At 37.4% G+C, this 20186-nt stretch overlaps 1 protein-coding gene across 1 annotated transcript in view; it reads left to right on the top strand.

The window, feature by feature from the left end:
* Positions 1–20186, top strand: part of snd1 (staphylococcal nuclease and tudor domain containing 1) — a 185511-nt gene that overhangs the window by 54666 nt on the left and 110659 nt on the right. Inside the window, exon 15 of the mRNA XM_067392060.1 lies at positions 3711–3852. Within this exon, the coding sequence (XP_067248161.1) occupies positions 3711–3852 (142 nt within the window). The remainder of the gene's footprint in view (positions 1–3710; positions 3853–20186) is intronic.

The raw sequence follows: 20186 nt of genomic DNA, 5'->3' as shown, positions 1-20186 counted from the left end.
CCAAATGAAGATTAAATTTTACTTAGCTTGTAAATGTCGTTTGCTGGGTGACAGGCTTGTTACTTGGTGTGTGAAGCAACTGACGTTTAACAGCCGCTGACTTCCAGTTCAACCTCTCCTCAACTATCTCCTTCCTATCTCTTCTTCTCTCATCTTTGCATTCATGAATGAACTCTTCAGGTTTTAATGAAATGTATGACAGCTGTCTGTAAGTTTTTATCAGGATGTTATTTATACCAGAGTTTGTGTAGGAGGCATTTAGAGTGAGAGAAAAAGTGTCATTCTCAAATGGTAACATTCTCATTTCTCATCCAGAAACAAGATTCCCTCGTTATATGACTGACAGTCAGAGTAATGTCGTTTGGATTGGGTCTGTGAAAAGACCATTAATCTTGGGATGTGTTTGTTTTCTTTTCTTTCTCCTTTTTTTTTGTCCTTTTGGTTTCCTTTTCTTTGTGTGTGGGTCATAGCTGTATTTCTAGCTGCAGTGGGCGTTCAGTGGTGTACTGAGTCACAGGAACCAGCAATATTTAAAGTGAAATCTGAAGTGTCTCTGTTACACACCAAAACCTCACCTGTCAAACCAAGATGGCCAATCTCACTTCTAAAAGTACACCATTGGTCAGGACACTCTCAAAATAGAGCTGTCCTTCTACCATAATGGCTTATGGCGTCACCATTTTGCCTGTCATTTTCTAGTCCAATTTGAATTACAAATCAAAAGTATCTAAACTAATGTAACTGAGTTAGACACTAAAGGCACATTTTTGAAATTCTGTTTAAAATTTTGGTGTAAAAAAAAAAAAAAAAAAAAAAAATTTATTAGAATATTGCATTAATATTGTTATTTTGGCATAGTTTAAAAACAATTCATGCATTTAATCAGGGGTCTCAAACTCAAATTGGCTGGGGGCCATTGCTGTGATTGACACGTCATAGGAGGGCCATTTTAATATTCAAGCACAAGAAAGCGCAAAATTTCTGAATTTACTTTCCTTTGCATATTATATATTGCATATTTCTCATTTACTTCAAATTTCATTTCTAAAATTTAGATCCGCTATAATGGATAGATCCGTTTAGATTCGCTCTGACGGACAACAAAAAACTCTCTGAAACTTCTTAACTCTTCCAGCCAGATAGCAGAATTCCCTGTTTTTAATGTTATTTATATTTCTTATGTGTTCCATTTTTATTATTATGTATTTGGTTCTTCTTTATGTAAAGCACTTTGAATTATCATTGTGTATGAAATGTGCTATATAAATAAAATTGCCTTGCATAAAATATTTTTGCCAAATTTAAACAGCAGTGTCTCTATCGTTACATAGTTTTAACATTTAGTGCAAATATTTTCCCTTACTTTATTTTAGCTTAAATGGCATCAAAATCTATCCCTGAATACATTTGTACACTATATATCTTGCCAGAATCCTGACAGCGCTTCTGCTCACATAGCTGAGCCACATTTGTCCAAGATGCCGTTTGACGCACATCGGACGCGTTTCGGTGGTTTAAATCGCGCAAGCCGCGAGCGCTTTTACTGTAATTTAGGCAAACACGCTCTTAATAGAAGCGACGCAGTCGCGACGCGCATGTGGTGCGTTGTGCTCGTTTTTCCAGGCGTGCCTATGCCACGGTGAGATGAAAACATCTCAACTTTTCATGTAACAAGGACCAACCGATAAGCTTCGGCCTTTCCTTAACAACATCGAAAGCTCAGCCGAACAGCTGATCATAGCTGTACTGGGCGGGTTTTTATTTAGAGCTAATGCAAGGACTAGAAATCAGTTTTTCTTTTGCTGAAACTTCATTATAGTGGAGAGCGATTTTCATGGTTCCATGGCAACGACAGACGCCACGGGAGCGTAAGTGCTTTCGAAAGGAGGAGAAAGCGGTGTGACGCGATACCTGTGAATGGCCCTTTAGAACGGCGACTTTTTCTTTGCATGTGGAATATGGTATGAAATAATTAGATAATAATAATAATAATTTATCGGGCCGGATTATGTTTTACTTTTGAGATCAGTTGCGGGCCGGGCAGAGGGAGAGGGCGGGCCGGCAGTTTGAGACCACTGCATTTAATCATGCCATCGATCCATGGATTAAATTCCGTAAAATAATTTTGACTGCGGATTGGCAGTTGACATGATAACGCCAGATGCGAATTTTAATGTGGCTCTATCATTTGCACCAAACCAAACATCACCAGTCTAAGGGTACCTTTACATGACAAAGTTGTACTAAAATGAAAAAGTTTTTCCTACGCGTTTTTCGTGTACAGACAACGTTGTTCCTTGCTCACACGAATCCACGAAAACGATTAAAAATGCTGTGTTATGCATGTAAGGCCAGTAGTTAATGTCACTTTATAAAGAAAAAAAAGTGCCTATAGACTGAACACGTAACACACGTACAAATTCACGTTTTTGTAGTTTACATTGAGACAATAATGGCATTGTTTTCAAAAACTTTGAAACCAGTCTTGCTAAGTTTGCATTTTCAGGTCCTTAAGAAGTCTAAATAGTGTCTAACACAAAAAACAGCAAAATGTAACGCATACAAAAACAGAAAAGTATAACAAGTGCAAAAAACAGCATTGTAACAGTCGCAAACGGCAAAGTGTTACAAGCACAAAAATCAAGCAGGTGTAACAAGCGCAAAAATCAAGCAGGTGTAACAAGCGCAAAAATCAAGCAGGTGTAACAAGCGCCAAAAATCAAGCAGGTGTAACAGGCGCCAAAAATCAAGCAGGTGTAACAAGCGCAAAAAATCAAGCAGGTGTAACAGGCGCCAAAAATCAAGCAGGTGTAACAGGCGCAAAAATCAAGCAGGTGTAACAAGCGCAAAAATCAAGCAGGTGTAACAAGCGCAAAAAATCAAGCAGGTGTAACAGGCGCCAAAAATCAAGCAGGTGTAACAGGCGCCAAAAATCAAGCAGGTGTAACAAGCGCCAAAAATCAAGCAGGTGTAACAAGCGCCAAAAATCAAGCAGGTGTAACAAGCGCAAAAATCAAGCAGGTGTAACAAGCGCAAAAAATCAAGCAGGTGTAACAGGCGCCAAAAATCAAGCAGGTGTAACAGGCGCCAAAAATCAAGCAGGTGTAACAAGCCCAAAAATCAAGCAGGTGTAACAAGCGCAAAAATCAAGCAGGTGTAACAAGCGCAAAAAATCAAGCAGGTGTAACAGGCGCCAAAAAATCAAGCAGGTGTAACAAGCCCAAAAATCAAGCAGGTGTAACAAGCCCAAAAATCAAGCAGGTGTAACAAGCGCAAAAATCAAGCAGGTGTAACAAGCGCAAAAAATCAAGCAGGTGTAACAGGCGCAAAAAATCAAGCAGGTGTAACAGGCGCCAAAAATCAAGCAGGTGTAACAGGCGCCAAAAATCAAGCAGGTGTAACAGGCGCCAAAAATCAAGCAGGTGTAACAGGCGCCAAAAATCAAGCAGGTGTAACAGGCGCCAAAAATCAAGCAGGTGTAACAGGCGCCAAAAATCAAGCAGGTGTAACAGGCGCCAAAAATCGACCAGGTGTAACAGGCGCAAAAAATCGACCAGGTGTAACATGCACAAAAAACAGCGAAGCGTAACAAGTGGAAAAATCTGAGAAATGTAACAAATTTGTAAATTCTTCTTTTCATATATTGTTTAAACACCAGTTCAATTACTGATGTTCTTTTTTTTCCTTCTTCTCTCACTTCTCTTGCACAGGAGACACAGAAAGCGAAACAGTTCTTGCCATTCCTGCAGAGAGCGGGCCGCTCGGAAGCCGTGGTGGAGTACGTGTTTAGTGGCTCTAGACTCAAGCTCTACATGCCCAAAGAGACATGTCTCATCACCTTCCTGCTCGCTGGTAAGTGTCAGTCGGCCCCGGCCTGTCAACTACGCCACCATCTGTGACCACATAACGACCACACTGTGGCAGCTGACCGCTGTTGCACCACCAGTCTAATGCTTTTTGTTCCGTTCTTTGAAACTTCAAGGAACAGTTCACCTAAAAAGAATAAAAATTCTGTCGTCATTTTCTCGTTCTCTTGCCATTGCTCTCATTTATACAATAAAAGTGGTCAGTGACCAGGGGCTGTGAAGCTCCAAAAAAAAAAGACCATGAAAGTGCTCCATACATCTCGCTATATTACTTCTGAGGCCATTGATGGACTGGAAAGCTATTCACCAAAAATTGTCTTGAAATCTTGCTTGCCAACCATTGTCACCGTTCAATGTGGAAAAAACTGCTGAGACATTCTACTATAATTAACAGGTTTTGTGTTCCATGGGTGAAAGTCATACAGATTTTTAAAGGCATGAGTGAGTAAATGATGACAGAATTTCATTTTCATAAGAAATATTCCTTTAATAATTCATATACTCTTCGTGCACCACATAAAAGTATCTCTTCACATTTCCTTGCCTGAAGCTTGACGGTGAGTTGATTTTTGTAGAAAGGGTTTCTTTCTTCTCAAGATGCTGTCTAGTGGAGTTTTGAGATCGAATACCTTCTGTCCTTCCCCTCTGACCTGTGGAGGCTGGTGTTTTCTAGCAGGTCTAGAAAGCTGAACTTTGTGCTGGCGTTTTGTCTATGCCTCTGACCTCCCAAAGGCAAGATGAGGATCTGAAGGGCTCAATCTGATAGAAGGTTAAGTGTCACATTCGCTGGCTGTGAGGTCTTGTTACTCAGCATCTGTTCTTCCTCTTGAGTTTCCTTGCCCTCTCTGTGTGGAACATATATGTGGACATGCTTGTGTGAAAGTATTAGGGCAGATACAGCTATTACAACTGCACATCAGGGAAGTTGGTGGAGCATCTGTGACCTTTGACCTTTAATCAGCACTCTGCTTGTAGCCAATTGCCATTCTCACTTGCACATTTGCGTGTGTGTTGGCAAATCCTTAACCCTTTGACATTTTTATATAGGTTTTTGTGATTTAGGGTATTTGTTAGTTTCAGTAACATTTAATTTTTTAAAAACATTGTTCATTTCAGAATTTACACTACTGTTCAGAAGTTTGGGGTCTGCAAATATTTTAGTAACAAGGCTGACCAAGGCTGTATTTACTTGATCAAAAATACAATAATAACAGAAATATTGTTATATTGACACATTACAATTAAAATAACTTTTCTGTTTAAATATATTTTAAAATTTATTCCTGTGATGGCAAACTCATTACTCCAGTCTTCAATGTTACACGATCCTTTAGAAATCATTCTAATATGGTGATTTATTACCGTTGTTGAAAACAGTTGCGCTTATTAATATTTTTGTGAAAACTATAATGCATGTTCTTTCAGGATTCTTACACTCTAAAAAATGCTGGTTTGTTTCAACCCAAGTTTGGGTCAAAAATGGACCAACCCAACCATTGGGTTAAATTTTTAAATGCATTTTTTAACCCAACGGTTGGGTTTGTCCATATTTGACCCAAATTTGGGTTGAAACAACCCAGCATTTTTTAGAGTGTAGATGAATAGAAAGTTCAAAACAACAATTTATTAAAATGATTTTGTAACATTATAAATACTATTAATGTCTCTTTTGATCAATTTAATGTGTCCTTGCTGAATACGTTTTTTTTTTTTTTTTTTTTTTAAATCCTACCGAACCCAAACTATTCGAATTCCGGACCAAGGCTCTATTTTCACAGCTGAGGCTCGAGCAATACTTCTGGTTCTGGAAAATATTGAGAAGGGTCAAGAACGGGACTTTTTAATTGCCTCTGACTCAAGATCATGTCTTCAAGCACTTGAATCTCTAAAGACTGATCATCCCATAATTGTCGAAATCTTAATTAAATTTGATCTTTTAAAGAAGGACAAATTTAATATTATTTTTTGCTAGGTTCCAAGTCACATTGGTCTTACTGGTAATGAGAGAGCGGATATGGCTGCCAGGGCTGCACTTGACCTGGAAATATCTGACTGTCAACTACCACCTTCTGATTTTAAACCAGTTATTAATTTATATATAACTAATAAGTGGCAGAAAGAATGGGATGAAAATAAAAATAACAAGCTGTATGAAATGAACCCTAGTATAAAAAGTATCTTCCATAACTTCAAATCAAGACATGATCAAGTTGTCTTTACTAGGTGTAGACTGGGGGCACTCAAGACTTACCCATGGGTTTTTATTAATAGGCAAAGTTCCTCCTCTGTCTTTCATGTAAAGTTCCTTTGACTATCAAGCATATTCTGTTAAATTGTAATTTTTATGATGGTGCTAGAAAACGCTTTTATTCAGAAACATGTTTGCATGGAATATTTTAAAATGTACCACCTGAAAGTATTTTAGATTTTCTGTCTTATGTTAAGTTGAAATGCTTTATATAATGTAAATTTTATGGATGATACTGACCTCTTTTGCCATGTAAATAGCTAGGGGTGGGAATCGGAGGGTACCTCACGATACGATACTATCACGATAAATGGCTCACGATAACGATAATATCGCGAGTCAGCGATTCTACGATAATCGATATATCACTAGACAATCCTATAATGATACATCGCGATATTGGTCTTAATATGAAAACAAAATGCACGTGAAAAGGTTAAGTGCAGGTTAACGGATAAATCTGATCTTATATGTACATTTAATAGAGTTCACGTCACCGAAAGCAAGAAATATGAGGTGCATTTTATTGACCATCAGTTAATTTCAAAATCAAAGACTGTAATAGGAGAGAGCGGCAACAGCACTGGTAAAAGGTCTCATTACTTTTAATGAAGATAACTGTGTGTTATGCGTCTGCGACTTACTTTCACTTTCATATGCGGCAGTTTGCGCGTCAGCTTGCTGAAGAGATCTGCGGCGATGTGTGATGCAGTAGCGTTCTCATATCTGACTCTCACATGTTTCAGTTTTAGTATTTTTGGGAGAAGTAAAATTTACATATGTAGTTTCAACAACCAGATGCATTTAGACTGAGCATAGACAGTTTTGACTGGAATGCGTCCCAGACCATCTCCTGAAGTGGTTTGAGCGATCGGATTTAAATCCGTCTCAAATGCGTTTTTAGGCATTTAGACCTGGTCTTTTCACGATCAGATAGCCATCCGATCAGAGAAAATGCATGAAGTCACCAGGTGCAAACAGACCCCTTTGACGTTCAAGTGCTTAGATATACACAGGAGCGTTCGAAAGCAGGCGTTTATCAGAGGATCCCTAATATATGCTTTCAAATGCTCCCGTGTAAGCGCGCGGTGAAGAACGTCAAAGATGACTACGACTGTCACATCAATGGTATAAAAGTGCGTCAAGACTTTGAACTTAAACGTGGCTGGGGCATCTATTTTACTCACACTGCTGTCCGCCATCCTGTTAATAACCTCTTTTTCTTAGGCTAGTTAACTTAAGTTCACGTTTCCCTCATTCATGTGTTGAACGCCGCCTTGAAGTAGGACGTTATGAGCAAAGAAATCTATATATAGCGCTTTATTTTTTTAAATTAAAATATCGATATTTGGCGCAGCGATACGATTCTCGTATCGCACAGAGAAGCATGACGATATATCGCCATATCGATATTTTGTCCCACCCCTATAAATAGCCATGATGCTAACATGGCGTAAAAACTTAATAAACAAACAAACAAACCGAACCCAAACTTTGGGGTGTTTTGAACGGTATTGAATTAATACAATTTTAAAGTCAAAATTTGCAATTTAAAGGATTAGTTCACTTTCAAATAAAAATGACCCTAAGCTTTACTCATCCTCAAGCTATCCTAGGCATATATGACTTTATTCTTTCTGATTAACACAGTCTGAGAAATATTAATAAATATCCTGACGCATCCGAGTTTTATAATGGCAGTGAGCGAGGATCAATGAGTATGAGCTGAAGAAAGTGTCTCCATCCACATCCATCATAAACATTCCACACAAATTGATTGTTTGTGTAATTAAAAAAAAAACAAAAAAACACATTTAACAAAATGTGAAGTAAAATATTTAGCTAGGTAAAATATTTAGTTAAGGTTTTTTTCATAAGTTGAATAGGGAAGGCGTAGGATGTAGCATAACTGTTTTGAACGGCGAGAGTTTTCACTTTCTTCGTAAGTAGAATACGGAAGGCGGTCTAGCGGAAGCTAGATATTTTACTTCATAACTTGTTGAATATGGATATTTGTTTTACACAAGCGCATTGCTTCGCTTCAGAAGGCCTTTATTAACCCCCCCGGAGCTGTGTGGGGTATGTTTATGATGGATGGATGTGGATGGAGGCAATTTCTTGAGCTCATACTCATTGATCCCACTCACTGCCATTATAAAGCTTGGCTGCGTCAGGATATTTATTAATATATCTCTGATTGTGTACATCAGAAAGAAGAAAGTCGTATACACCTAGAATGGCTTGAGGGTGAGTAAAGCTTAAAATAATGAAAAAAAATGAATACCTCATTGCTAGTTCATGTTTTATCGATTAACTGTTAATAATGGATAGAATCCTATTGTGAAGTATTACCACGTTATCTTACACTGAAAGCATAATTAGTAACTAGTAGCTTGGCAGGTTAACCTGTTCCTTTAGCTTATCCAGTTATCTTAGTAATCCACTAAGATACTATTTGACTAAATCACTGACTGTTTATGGCTTCATTTTTAATTTAAAATTGAATTGGTATTTTTCAAACTGTTTGGAGACACCCCAGGGGCTGCAATAGGGGTGCTAATATGTCTGTAAAATGGTTCAGAGAAAAGCATTGCTTTAAAAATGTAAATATAAAAACTAAATAAATACGTTAAAATTTACTTTAAAAATATGTTTAAATTTAGAATTTGACATTATGGTTTTATTATAATAGAAAGTAAATGTTTTTCAGATATTCCAGAATTATGTACACAATTTTATTTTATACATCTTCATCAAATAGCTACATTTTAGAATCTCTAGGATGCCTAAAAAATAAAGCTTATTTCAACAAATCAAATCTTTTCTGGATCAATGGAGGGTGGGATTTTGACCATTTGCTTGAGTTGCACACAACATGGGAACATTACAAGTTTCTGTATATGGAGTGCACAAACGTTCAAGCTTCATTAGACTACATAAAGAGACTGTCACTTTCTTGTGGACGCTCAATTTCTTTGTGACTGACATCAGTGTCCTCCCAACCTCGACCTCAACCTTCCTCCATATCGCTCAGAACAAGCCGCTGACTGATTGGTGTTATTTCTGAGGAGTTTATTTCTGTCCTCTCACCATCAGGTCTAATTATTTACCCTGAAAACGGAGAAGATGGACGCCCATCTATTTCTGCATCCCTCCATCCTTCCATCTATTTGTCTCTACTTTCCCCAATGGAGAACAAACACCATCCACCCCCACCGTGCTTAATTGTGCATATCGTCATTGGAGATATTTCAATTAATTTGGTAATTTGTTCCTGAGTGTGTGGCTTGTCTTTTCCTTCCTCTATTTTTTACTTTTGCAAATTTTTTTTCTCTCTCGCTTTCTTCCTATAAAGGATTTTGGACAGAACCACTGTTTTTTATTTTCTGAAATGATTAGTTTTTCAGGTGCATTTCCTCTTGTTTGCCTCGGCTCTCTTTCTTGGTTTTATGTGATTTGATCATGTAGGCTGGGAAATTTTGTGAAGCAGTTTGTTTTGAATGTTTAAGAGTCAAATTCAGCTGATGGTTTGAGTTGAAAATGATCCCCATTTTTCAGTGGCAGGTACTTGGGGATCTGTTCTCCTGGCACAGCTCCTTCTGATGTTTCTAGTGTTTGTTTGTAGAAGCCATTTTTTTTTCTATCAGAAAAAGGAAAAGACTGACAGCACTAGTGGCTGTGAAATGTGCTACAGCACATATGAAAGATCTTCAGCAGTTCAAGAGGTCATTGACTTTACAACACACAGGGCAGTATGCCAACAACTCATCAGTGTAGATTGTTTTTGGTTACCTGCAGGCTTTCCTCTGCACTTGGAATTTGTATGATTTTATGGTTGCATGTTGAGGTCTCATATATGTGTGGATCCAAGGGGTCAAGTTTTGACTAGTTAACTGCTGGTAAATGCTGAAACTGTGTTTCTTCAACTTTTTGCACTTTCACCTTTGCGGACCTTTAGAAATGAAAATCTCTTAAAGCTCTACACTTTATCACTATTTTTATTTGTTTACTAACTACACTCTAAAAAAATGCTGGGTTAAAAACAACCCAAGTTGGGTTGAAAATGGACAAACCCAGCAATTGGGTTGTTTTAACCCAGCGGTAGGGTTAAATGTTTGCCCAACCTGCGGGGTAGTTTTATTTAACTCAACTATTGTTTAAAAATTACTGGATTACTGTATTGCTTAATTAAAATTAACCCAAAGTATGTTGGAAATGAATATTTATTAATGTTCAATGAATAATTATTAAACGGTAAACATTTATTAAATTGCTTATTAATACATTTATATTAATTATCTATTAAATTTATATTAATAAAATATTAAAGCTTATTAAGAAACATTCAGCTTTTGTCTATTATTGTTGTCTCTAATTGCATCTGGTTTTTAATTTTCCAACTATTTTGGGTTCATTTTTAAGCTAGCCATATAGCAATTTTTAAATAATAGTTGGTTTAAATAAAACTATCTAGCAGGTTGGGCAAACATTTAACCCAACCGCTGGGTTTGTCCATTTTCAACCCAACTTGGGTTTGTTTTTAATATATATGCATCACAAAAATCTGTAAATTTTATTTATTTCTTTATTCCCACCACAGTGTCATTTCCACAAATTGTATATTATTCAACAGCATTTTGTTGTGAAAATTGCTTTTCTAACAAAAAATATTTTAAAATATTTTGTATTTTATTCTACTTGTATTGTTAATTTCATTAAGCATTTTATGTATCCTAAATATAAATGTTTAAACTTTATGACGCTCAAAGTTATGCAAAGGGAGATACTTTCTTTTACAGAAATCACTTTTTAAGGACTACAACAAACGGCTGGTAGGGATTACAACAAGCTTCTTTCTGGGTTAGTAACATCAAAAACCCTAAAATTGACATAAGCCATGCCCCCAAGAACATGCAACAAAGGTGGTGAGGCCATGTTGGGCTGCTTTAGAGAAGAGGAAGAGTTGTTGTAGTAGAGTGTTGTTGCCATGCCGTCTTTTTGCGCTGGACTGCTTCACAAACAAGGGTCAATTCAATGCTGGATTTGCACAAAAGATTAACATGACGGCACATGCTAGTCAATGTGTTGAATCAACTCCACAGCAACTACATAAATGTATCCACTAACCATTTAGAAATGTCCAGATGTTCCAGTCTCCATCAGTGTCTGACTCCAGTTTGATCAATGTAAGGCTGAACACAGTTACTGACGATCGTCATTTTGGCTGTGTGAGATTCTCCAGCTTTGTTGTTGTTGAGCAACCGAAGCATGAGCTGTTAAAGCTCTGCCCTCTTTTGGAAAGGGGGCTGGGAGCAGCAGCTCAGTTGCATTTAAAGAGATACACAAAAATGGCATGTTTTTCCTCCCATCCAAATAAGGGCAAATTTGACAAGCTATAATAAATGATCTGTGGGGGATTTTGAGCTGAAACCTCACAGACACATTCTGGGGACACCAGAGACTTATATTACATCTTGTAAAAAGAGAATTATAGGTGCCCTTTAATGCTTGAAAATGGCACGCACAAATATTGATAAATGTAATGTTTATGTAGATTTTACTTGGATTTCTTAGACATTTACATAAATTTTACAAGCTCTTTTTAATAAGGGCAACATTTGGTGGCCAAAAGTTTGTATGCACAAAAATAATACTTTTTTTTTATATACATTTTTAATATTAATTTTGAAATTAGGTTGTTTATTTCACATTTTGTTTAGATTATTAGTTTTAAATGTAGTAATTCATGGCTCAGGGACAATGTTAAAACAAGAAAATACAAGGGATTTTAAAAAATGTGCGATGAAGGCACTACTTTGAACACTCTTTTAATCATCTCATTAAAAAGTTTGTTTTAAAGCAATCTCTCGGATATAAAATTGTCTAAAGTTGATGAGCTATGAGCAAAGATGGCAGAATCTTAGGTTTAGTATAGTAATTTATAATTAGCTGTATTTCTAAACAATAGAAGGCAATGGTATGTTCTCATTTAGATATGTAATTAAACAAGTGTGCACAAAGGAAAACCTTTCCCATCTCATCTCTTCATTAGATTGGTTGTGAGTTTGTATCTGTATGTGTCCACACAGACAGTTTCTCCAAATGATTGTTGCATGAATGAGCTCAGTACTAAATTAGACCACAGATCGCAGCCGTCCAATCAACAGGACCCTTTGCCTTCAGTGGTTGAAAGGTCAGACAATGCCAAAGCCCCGATGAAAGAGAAGGAAGGAGAGATAGGCAAGCTTCCTGTCACTCAACCCTCCATTATAGCACACAGTTCCCTATTAGTGTTGCTATGGCGAAAGCCTCTCCACCCACAGGCGCGCCAGCAAAGGTTACCGCATTAAAAGGGCAGAAATGCTTCATTGCTTGCTTTCTTATTTTATTCCGCTCTCTTTCCGATTTAAATGCATCTTTTCCAGCGATATTGCGGTTTACTGTGTTGTGGCACTTCAACAGATGTTGAAGCAGGCCTGATGTGTCGCTACAGCTTCATGTGCTAAACATAAGCAGGGAGCGAATTTTCACTATACAAATATTAGACATTACTCGGTTAACCTTTAATCGAAAAAAATATTTTGACATTTAATTTGATAATTTGCAAGTTCTGTATGAAAACATACTGTAACTCAACTTTACCTCCTTTCAAGAAGATTAATTAAAAATGAGCTTTAATAATCATTATAAATAATAAATATCAAAAGTGTTCGTAAACCCTTGGTTGTGGTCATGTAAAACTAATTTATGACTCAAATCTTTTAGGGGGTAAACGTGTAGAATATACCCCCTTAAACGAGTGGAAACAAATTGTTTTTGTTCAAAATGTTCTCTTAAAAAAAAAAAAAAATTAGTTTTATCATCTCTTGAAATTGAGAGTAGAGTTAAAACCATAGCAAAACATCTCTGGCTAGAATAAAGAGGCCCTCCTCTTCAGTCTAGTGTCATTAACCTTCTTCTCTAAAGGAAGGCATTTTAAAACAATCGCCATTTTAAAACACTCACTGGGCTGCAGCTTGTTCTTATTGACTTTGTTTGGATTTTTTATTTTCATTTTTTTTTTTTTTTTTTTTGAAAGTTGAACTGGATATAGTTGACTTTGGTTGAATTTAAAGTGACCCCGAAAAGCATTTGGATTTTTCACATTTAAAATTCATGAATTTTGTTGTATTAGAAAACCAAATTGCATCTGTGACCAAATGATGCTAAAGCTTACTTTATTTTTTTTCTGATCCCTACTGGTCTCTGTTTTTAGTGTATGTCAGGGTTATGGTTTAAATTCCCATAAATATAATGTTAGGGCTGCCAAAGTTAGTGGCATTTTTGTTTAATGATTTCAAAAGTTTCATATTTTATAAAATACCATGTATCATAAACATAACTTGATTTGATCAGTTTTTGAGCCAAATCAAAACAAACTAAATATTAATTTAGTTTAATTTGTATTAACAATAATATGGGTGGATTTGAATATGGAAGTCAATTACAAATAAGGAGATTTGGGACTTTGCACTGCATTGCGACTCGTCTGTTTTTTCAAAGTGTGTGTGTGTGTGTGTGTGTGTGTGTGTGTGTGTGTGTGTGTGTGTGCGCACTGCCAGCTGCTCATCTGTGTCCTGAGGTGTGCTCCCCTCCTCTCTTTGCCCTCCTGAGCACCGATCAGAAAGAAAGTTCACTTGTTTGATTTTAGAACAGAGTGCACCCCTTCTCCTCAACAGTGTCCTTCCTTCCTACCTATAAAGAGCAAAAGAAAGTGTGAAAGGGGGAAAGACGGCTGAAGAAAGTGGGAGGAGAGGTTTGAAGCAGACATCAAAGGGGTGTGTTTCAACAGAGGTGTATGTGAGGCATCGGCAGGAGGGATCTTCCATCTTCAGGGCATCTCTGGTCCTGATGTAACTTTGATGAGCTGCTCAAAGCTCAGGTCCTCTGGAGCAGGCCAATCCACGGTCGTGTGTGTGTACTCACAAGTTGGATATATGGAGTTTTATGCTTTAATTTTGAGTTCATGTTCTAGTCTGGAACGCAACCCTTTTCAGTTCCATATTTCCTTTTTCTCCTTATTGTGATCAAATGCATCAGCACTGCATTATCTGGGTTTCCTATGTCTTTAGTGCCAAAGCTCCTACTTTTAAGGCCTGGCCTTGGTTGGCCTCAGTCCTGTATCTTTTCATAGATGGAGAGCTCTGTGCACTGCTAATTCCTTAAGCAGAAGTAGAACATATATGGAGAAAAAAGGTGCTTTTAAAAAGGAGCTTTTAGAGAAGAGAGGAAACCCCATTAAGTGGTTTGAAATCAGGTTTCTTTCATGCATTGACGTATTTCCTGTTCAGGCAGTTGGGGCAGAATATATCGAAGGGCTTTTTAAATTATTTATTTTTTATTATTGGCCATTAGCTTTAATTTAAGCTTTTTTTGAGACATTTCTCATGCCAAAGCAAATGCCTAGTGGTTAGTGAGGATAAGTGAGGATCAGAGTTTTTCAGTACCAAAATTTTGCTTTGGTACCTTAATATATTAATATATATTTGATGCTTAATTGGTGCCTTAGGCAACGATAAACAGCCTTATGAGTATACGGTTCAAAGTGAAAAAAGTCATTTAAAATGTAATGTAAAAAGTGCATGTCAACATACATTTTGTCCATTTTGTCCTCTAGCTGTGGCTTATTTATATTTATTTGCATTTTTACAATTCCATTCAAAAGTGTGGGGTTAGTAAGATTTTTTTTTTTTTTTTTTTTTTTAATAAAGTAAATTATTTTGGCAGAGACACACAAAATGGATCAAAAGTGACAAAGACATTTATAATGTTAGAAAAAACTCCCATTTCAAATATATGCTGTTCATTTCAACTTTTTAGTCAGAAAATATATCACAATTTACTCAAAAATATTAGACAGCAAAACTGTTTTCAACAATGATAATGTTTCTTGAGCAGCATATCAGAATGATTTCTGAATGATCATGTGACACTAAAGATTGGATTAATGATGCTGAAAATACAGCTTTGCCATCACAAGAATAAATTACATTTTAAAATATATTAAAATGTTATTTTAACAGTTACATTTTCAAATAAATACAGTCTTGGTGAGCATGAGACCTCTTTATTTATTTATATATATATATATATAATTTTTTTTTTTTTTAACCAACCCCAAACTTTTGAATGGAAATGTACATCTTTTTAAATTGTGTGTGTGTGTGTGTTTTCCACCATAACTCAAAGCTGCTTTAAGTATTTAATGATCAAATGGGAGACTGCACAATTCTTCCTCCCTCCTCCTTTCTCTCATCTGGGTGAGCATAGTGAGAAATTGCTTTCCGAACTCCAAACTGTGCTTGGTTATATAAGTCCAGACATTTTTATTTGAAGAGATAGATCTCTCACGCACGCGCACACGCACACGCACACACACACACACACACACACACACACAGAGTTCTCAAATGCAAACAATTTTCACTCAAAGCTCTAGTGCTGTCACATTGTTTTGGCTGCGTTGATCACGAATGGATTGATGTTAATGTCATGAAGAGTGACCCTGTCGTAAAGGAGCCGCAGTGACGCAGGGCATCGCTCTGTATATCACATAACCGAGCATATAGCTGCACTAAGAGCGTGTCATCTGTTTTCAGGCGAGAGAGCGTCTTGTCTGAGTGCTGCACTTTGTTGGTGATTCTCTTGAGGAAAAGTAGTACGATATTTTTTGTATTACTAACATGCGCTGTTCTCTCTGTGGTAGTGCAGTTGAAGTCCTCGAAGTGCTTTTACAGAGCACTGCATTTTCTAGGTTTCTTTTGTCTTTAGTGCCAAAGCTCCTGCTTTTACAGTCTGGCCTTAGCTGGCTTCAGCCATATATATCTTGGATGGAGGTAGAGCTCCAACATTTTTAATATTAAGTAAGCAAAGAAATATAATATATTTGATTGATTTACTATACTAATTGGTATTTGGGTTGTAGTAATTTTATAGTTAGTTAGAAATTGCAGTCATCTGTGATCAGTCTCTCTAAACTGATGTCAAAAATGCTTATTTAGTAACCATGAATAATTCATAAGTCAAAAAGTGTGGGGACTCTTGATGCATTTCATTTATTAGCTGCAGTTTTGTCTGTTTCGATTCTTTTCATCTGTTTTTATCCATCTCATAGTTCACACATCCATAAAATGGACATTTTTTGGATTGAATCCCAAAATTTCCGTGCGTTGGCGGTGGTTTGTGCTGGTGTACAGCTGCTGCTGCATGGCATCAGTCTGAACTCTCTGCCAGCTCTGTTTGAAGAACTTTTGGCATATTTTGCAGAAGTTCTATGTATTTCTTTGCGCAAAAACTTTTTTAAAGGCGAGAAAAGTACTGAGTGTTCTTTTAAAGGGATAGTTCACTGTTGAAGATTTAAAACTTGATCAAGTAAAATAACTGGCTTCTGACAGACGGCCATACGCATCGGTTTGCGGCGGAAGAGTAACCTCTGACCCAATGCATGACGCAATGATGAACATGGAAGCATAGAGGATAGAACAAAACAAAACATTGGTCACGAATCAGAAGTCTAAAACAAGAAATTTAAAAGAGAAATGTAGCAGAATATCAATATAAGAAAAGAGGATCTTGAGTTTGTTGCCCAGCCTTATTTGTTTGAACCGAGAGAGGCATCTAAGCTTACGCATCCTGTGTCATACATCGCTTAAGGAGTTTTTTTTTTTTTTTTTTGAGCTTTTAATGATATTCAATTAATAAAAGAAACTAATTTCTTATTTTTTAAAGGTGCCCTAGATTCAAAAATTGAATTTACCTCTGCATGGTTAAATAACAAGAGTACAGTTCAGTACATGGAAAAGACATACAGTGAGTCTCAAACTCCATTGTTTTCTCCTTCTTATATAAATCTCATTTGTTTAAAAGACCTCCGAAGAACAGGCAAATCTCAACATAACACCGACTGTTGCGTAACAGTCAGGCTGTACGCCCCCAATATTTGCATATGCCAGCCCATGTTCCCAACATTATGAAAGGCATTAGACAAGGACAGCCAGTATTAATGTCTGGATCTGTGCAGAGCTGAATCGACAGACTAGGTAAGCAAGCAAGGACAATAGCAAAAAATGGCAGATGGAGCGATAATAACTGACATGATTCATGATATTATATTTTTAGTACCATTGTTTCTTACTGTATTCATGGAGACAAGAGCTGTCGCTGTTTTCATTTTTTTTTTTTTAAACACTTGCAGTCTGTATAATGCACAAACACAACTTCATTCTTTCTAAATCAATCCAACAGTGTAGCATTAGCCGTTAGCCACAGAGCATAGCCTCAAACTAATTCAGAATCAAATGTAAACATCAAAATAAACACTGAAATACACGATTAGACATGCTGCATGACAATTTGTAAAGATCCATTTTGAGGGTTATATTAGCTGTTTCAACTTTTTTTATGTTGTTTAAGGCAAGCGCGAGCTCTTGGGGCGTGGAGCACGGGATTTAAAGGGCCACACACCCTGAATCGGCTCACTTCTAATTATGCCCCAAAATAGGCAGTTAAAAAAAAATTTATAAAAAAAAAAAACTATGGGGTAATTTGAGCTGAAACTTCAGACACATTCAGGGGACACCTTAGACTTATATTACATCTAGGTTCTAGGGCACCTTTAATACACACACAACTTATTTAGTGCTTGGTTGCAAAATTTGCGACACAATGCAAATGGTTGTTACAGTGTTCTGAGTACTTGCTAGGTCATTGGTTGGAATGGTATTCTGGGTAGTTAATTACTGGCCAAAGGTCAGTCCCCGATGAGAGCCCACCCCCAAGTATGTCTGATATTCAAAACCCAGCAACCAATAACAAAATATTTTTGGCCACGTCTTTAGAAATGGGCATTCCAAATAGACAAATAGCAGCAACGAACAAAAATGTGTCATTCTGAATGCGAATCGCTTCGGTGCAGAAAATCCCTGCAGTCAAAATCCCCTCTGTAGACTCATACAGACAGCTGCCTACTACTGTCAGGCCTTTATTACGACTTCACTTGAAGTTATTAGACACAGTGTTCCTGTCTTCAGCCATCCTCTTTTAAATCTCTTCTTGCCTTTTCTTCATTTTCCGTCTCTCACTCCACGGGAGCAGCCAGCAGCGTCTTCTGTAACAGAATGTTCCGGATGTTCCACTCACTGTGTCTGTGTGATGGATACAGAGACCAAGTTATGATGTAATTTGATGTTATACTGTATATTAGATCAGGAGGAATTGTCAGAAAATATCACCCTGACAAAACACTTATAACCTAGGTGTATGCATTTGAGAGAGATTGAAAAAAGTCGGAAAATCGTCTCTTACTGCATAAAACATGGAGCTGTCAGAATCGGGGCTTGGATGCAGAAACGCTGCAGCCATGTATCATTTGCTGCAGTTATTTTAGGTATATGCTGGTGCTATTTGGGTTTCTACGTATGTGATTGGCAATAGGCTGTGTTTAGCTATGTGCCTTTCAGACATTCTTATTAAACCTCTCCATCTTCGGGCAGGAGAGTGACAGGAAAGTGGATGGTTAGGATGTGGATACATGCATATCCCAGATGAAGCATGGTTTTCTGAAGATTTACTGCATTCAATACAAAAGTTACACCAGATAGCCGACTTACAGCAAAATAATTACCATTCACTTCTTGCTGTCTCCGAAACAGCATGACGTTTTGAATAGGCAAACACATGCTTGCAATGGTGAATGATTGATAGATACCAATAACAGTGAAATGTCGTGATTCTCAGTACCAGCAAAATCCGGTATGTTTTTCGACTTCCGCTTCTTTAAGTTAAATTTAAATATATTTTTTTTATTATTTTTTTATTTAATACCCTACCATGCACGTTTTGGGTCAGTAAGATATTTTATTCAGCAAGAATGGTCAGTACTAGAGTAGCGTTACTTTGGACAACTACTACTAACTAGGATACAAAACCTCTCTGTTCCTTTCCTGTAGTATTCCATGTCTCCTGTGAAGAACAGTGAAATTGGGCACCAGAAGGCAGAGAGCGAGCGAACTAGCGTGTTAGTTCTCTGCAGGAGCTCTGTTGCAGTCTCCTCACAGAAGTCACTGAATATTTCGTAAGCTGTAATTGTCGCGGAGGAAAACCAAGGAGTTTTCTGATCATCTGCTTGTCTATATATCTCAGCAGAAACACACACACACTTTGTCCTGCTAACACACTGCATTGAAGGTATAAGGATGTCCTATTCAAGGGTTATAGGAGTACAAAAGCACCATTTCTTTGAAGTTGATCATCTAAATAACATAGTTGCAGAGTGTTTATTCATTGTTGCTGAAGGTATAAAAGCGTGATCATATAATACAGGGGTAGGCAAGTTTGGTCCTAGAGAGCCGCTGTCCTGCTGAGTTTAGCTCCAACCTTAATCAAACATACCTGAACAAGCTAATCAAGCTCTTCAGGATTGCTAAGGCCAGAGATTGTATATAATAGGGAGATAAGAGGGTCTGTATCTCTTACCATTGGAGAAAGAATAACGGCTGAAGCTAAGCAGGGCTGAGCCTGGTTAGTACCTGGATGGGAGACGACCTGGGGAAACTAGGTTGCTGCTGGAAGAGGTGTTAGTGAGGCCAGCAGGGGGTGCTCACCCTGTGGTCTGTGTGGGTCCTAATGCCTCAGTATAGTGATGGGGACACTATACTGTCAAAAAGCACCGTCCTTTGGATGAGACGTTAAACCGAGGTCCTGACTCTCTGTGGTCATTAAAAATCCCAGGATGTCCTTCGAAAAGAGTAGCGGTGTAACCCCGACATCCTGGCCAAATTTATCCATTGGCCTCTGTCCATCATGGCCTCCTAATCATCCCCATACACTGACTGGCTTCATCACTTTGTCTCCTCTCCAACAATAAGCTGGTGTGTGGTGGGCGTTCTGGTGCAATATGGCTGCCATCGCATCATCCAGGTGGATGCTGCACATTGGTGGTGGTTGAGGAGATTCCCCCTTCAATATGTAAAGTGCTTTGAGTGCCCAGAAAAGCGCTATATAAATGTAAAGAATTATTTATTATTATTATTATT

This window comes from Chanodichthys erythropterus, chromosome 8 (genome assembly GCF_024489055.1).
Source record: "Chanodichthys erythropterus isolate Z2021 chromosome 8, ASM2448905v1, whole genome shotgun sequence".
In the NCBI taxonomy this organism is placed as follows: Eukaryota; Metazoa; Chordata; class Actinopteri; order Cypriniformes; family Xenocyprididae; genus Chanodichthys; species Chanodichthys erythropterus.
This window is presented reverse-complemented; position numbering and strand designations above follow the sequence as displayed.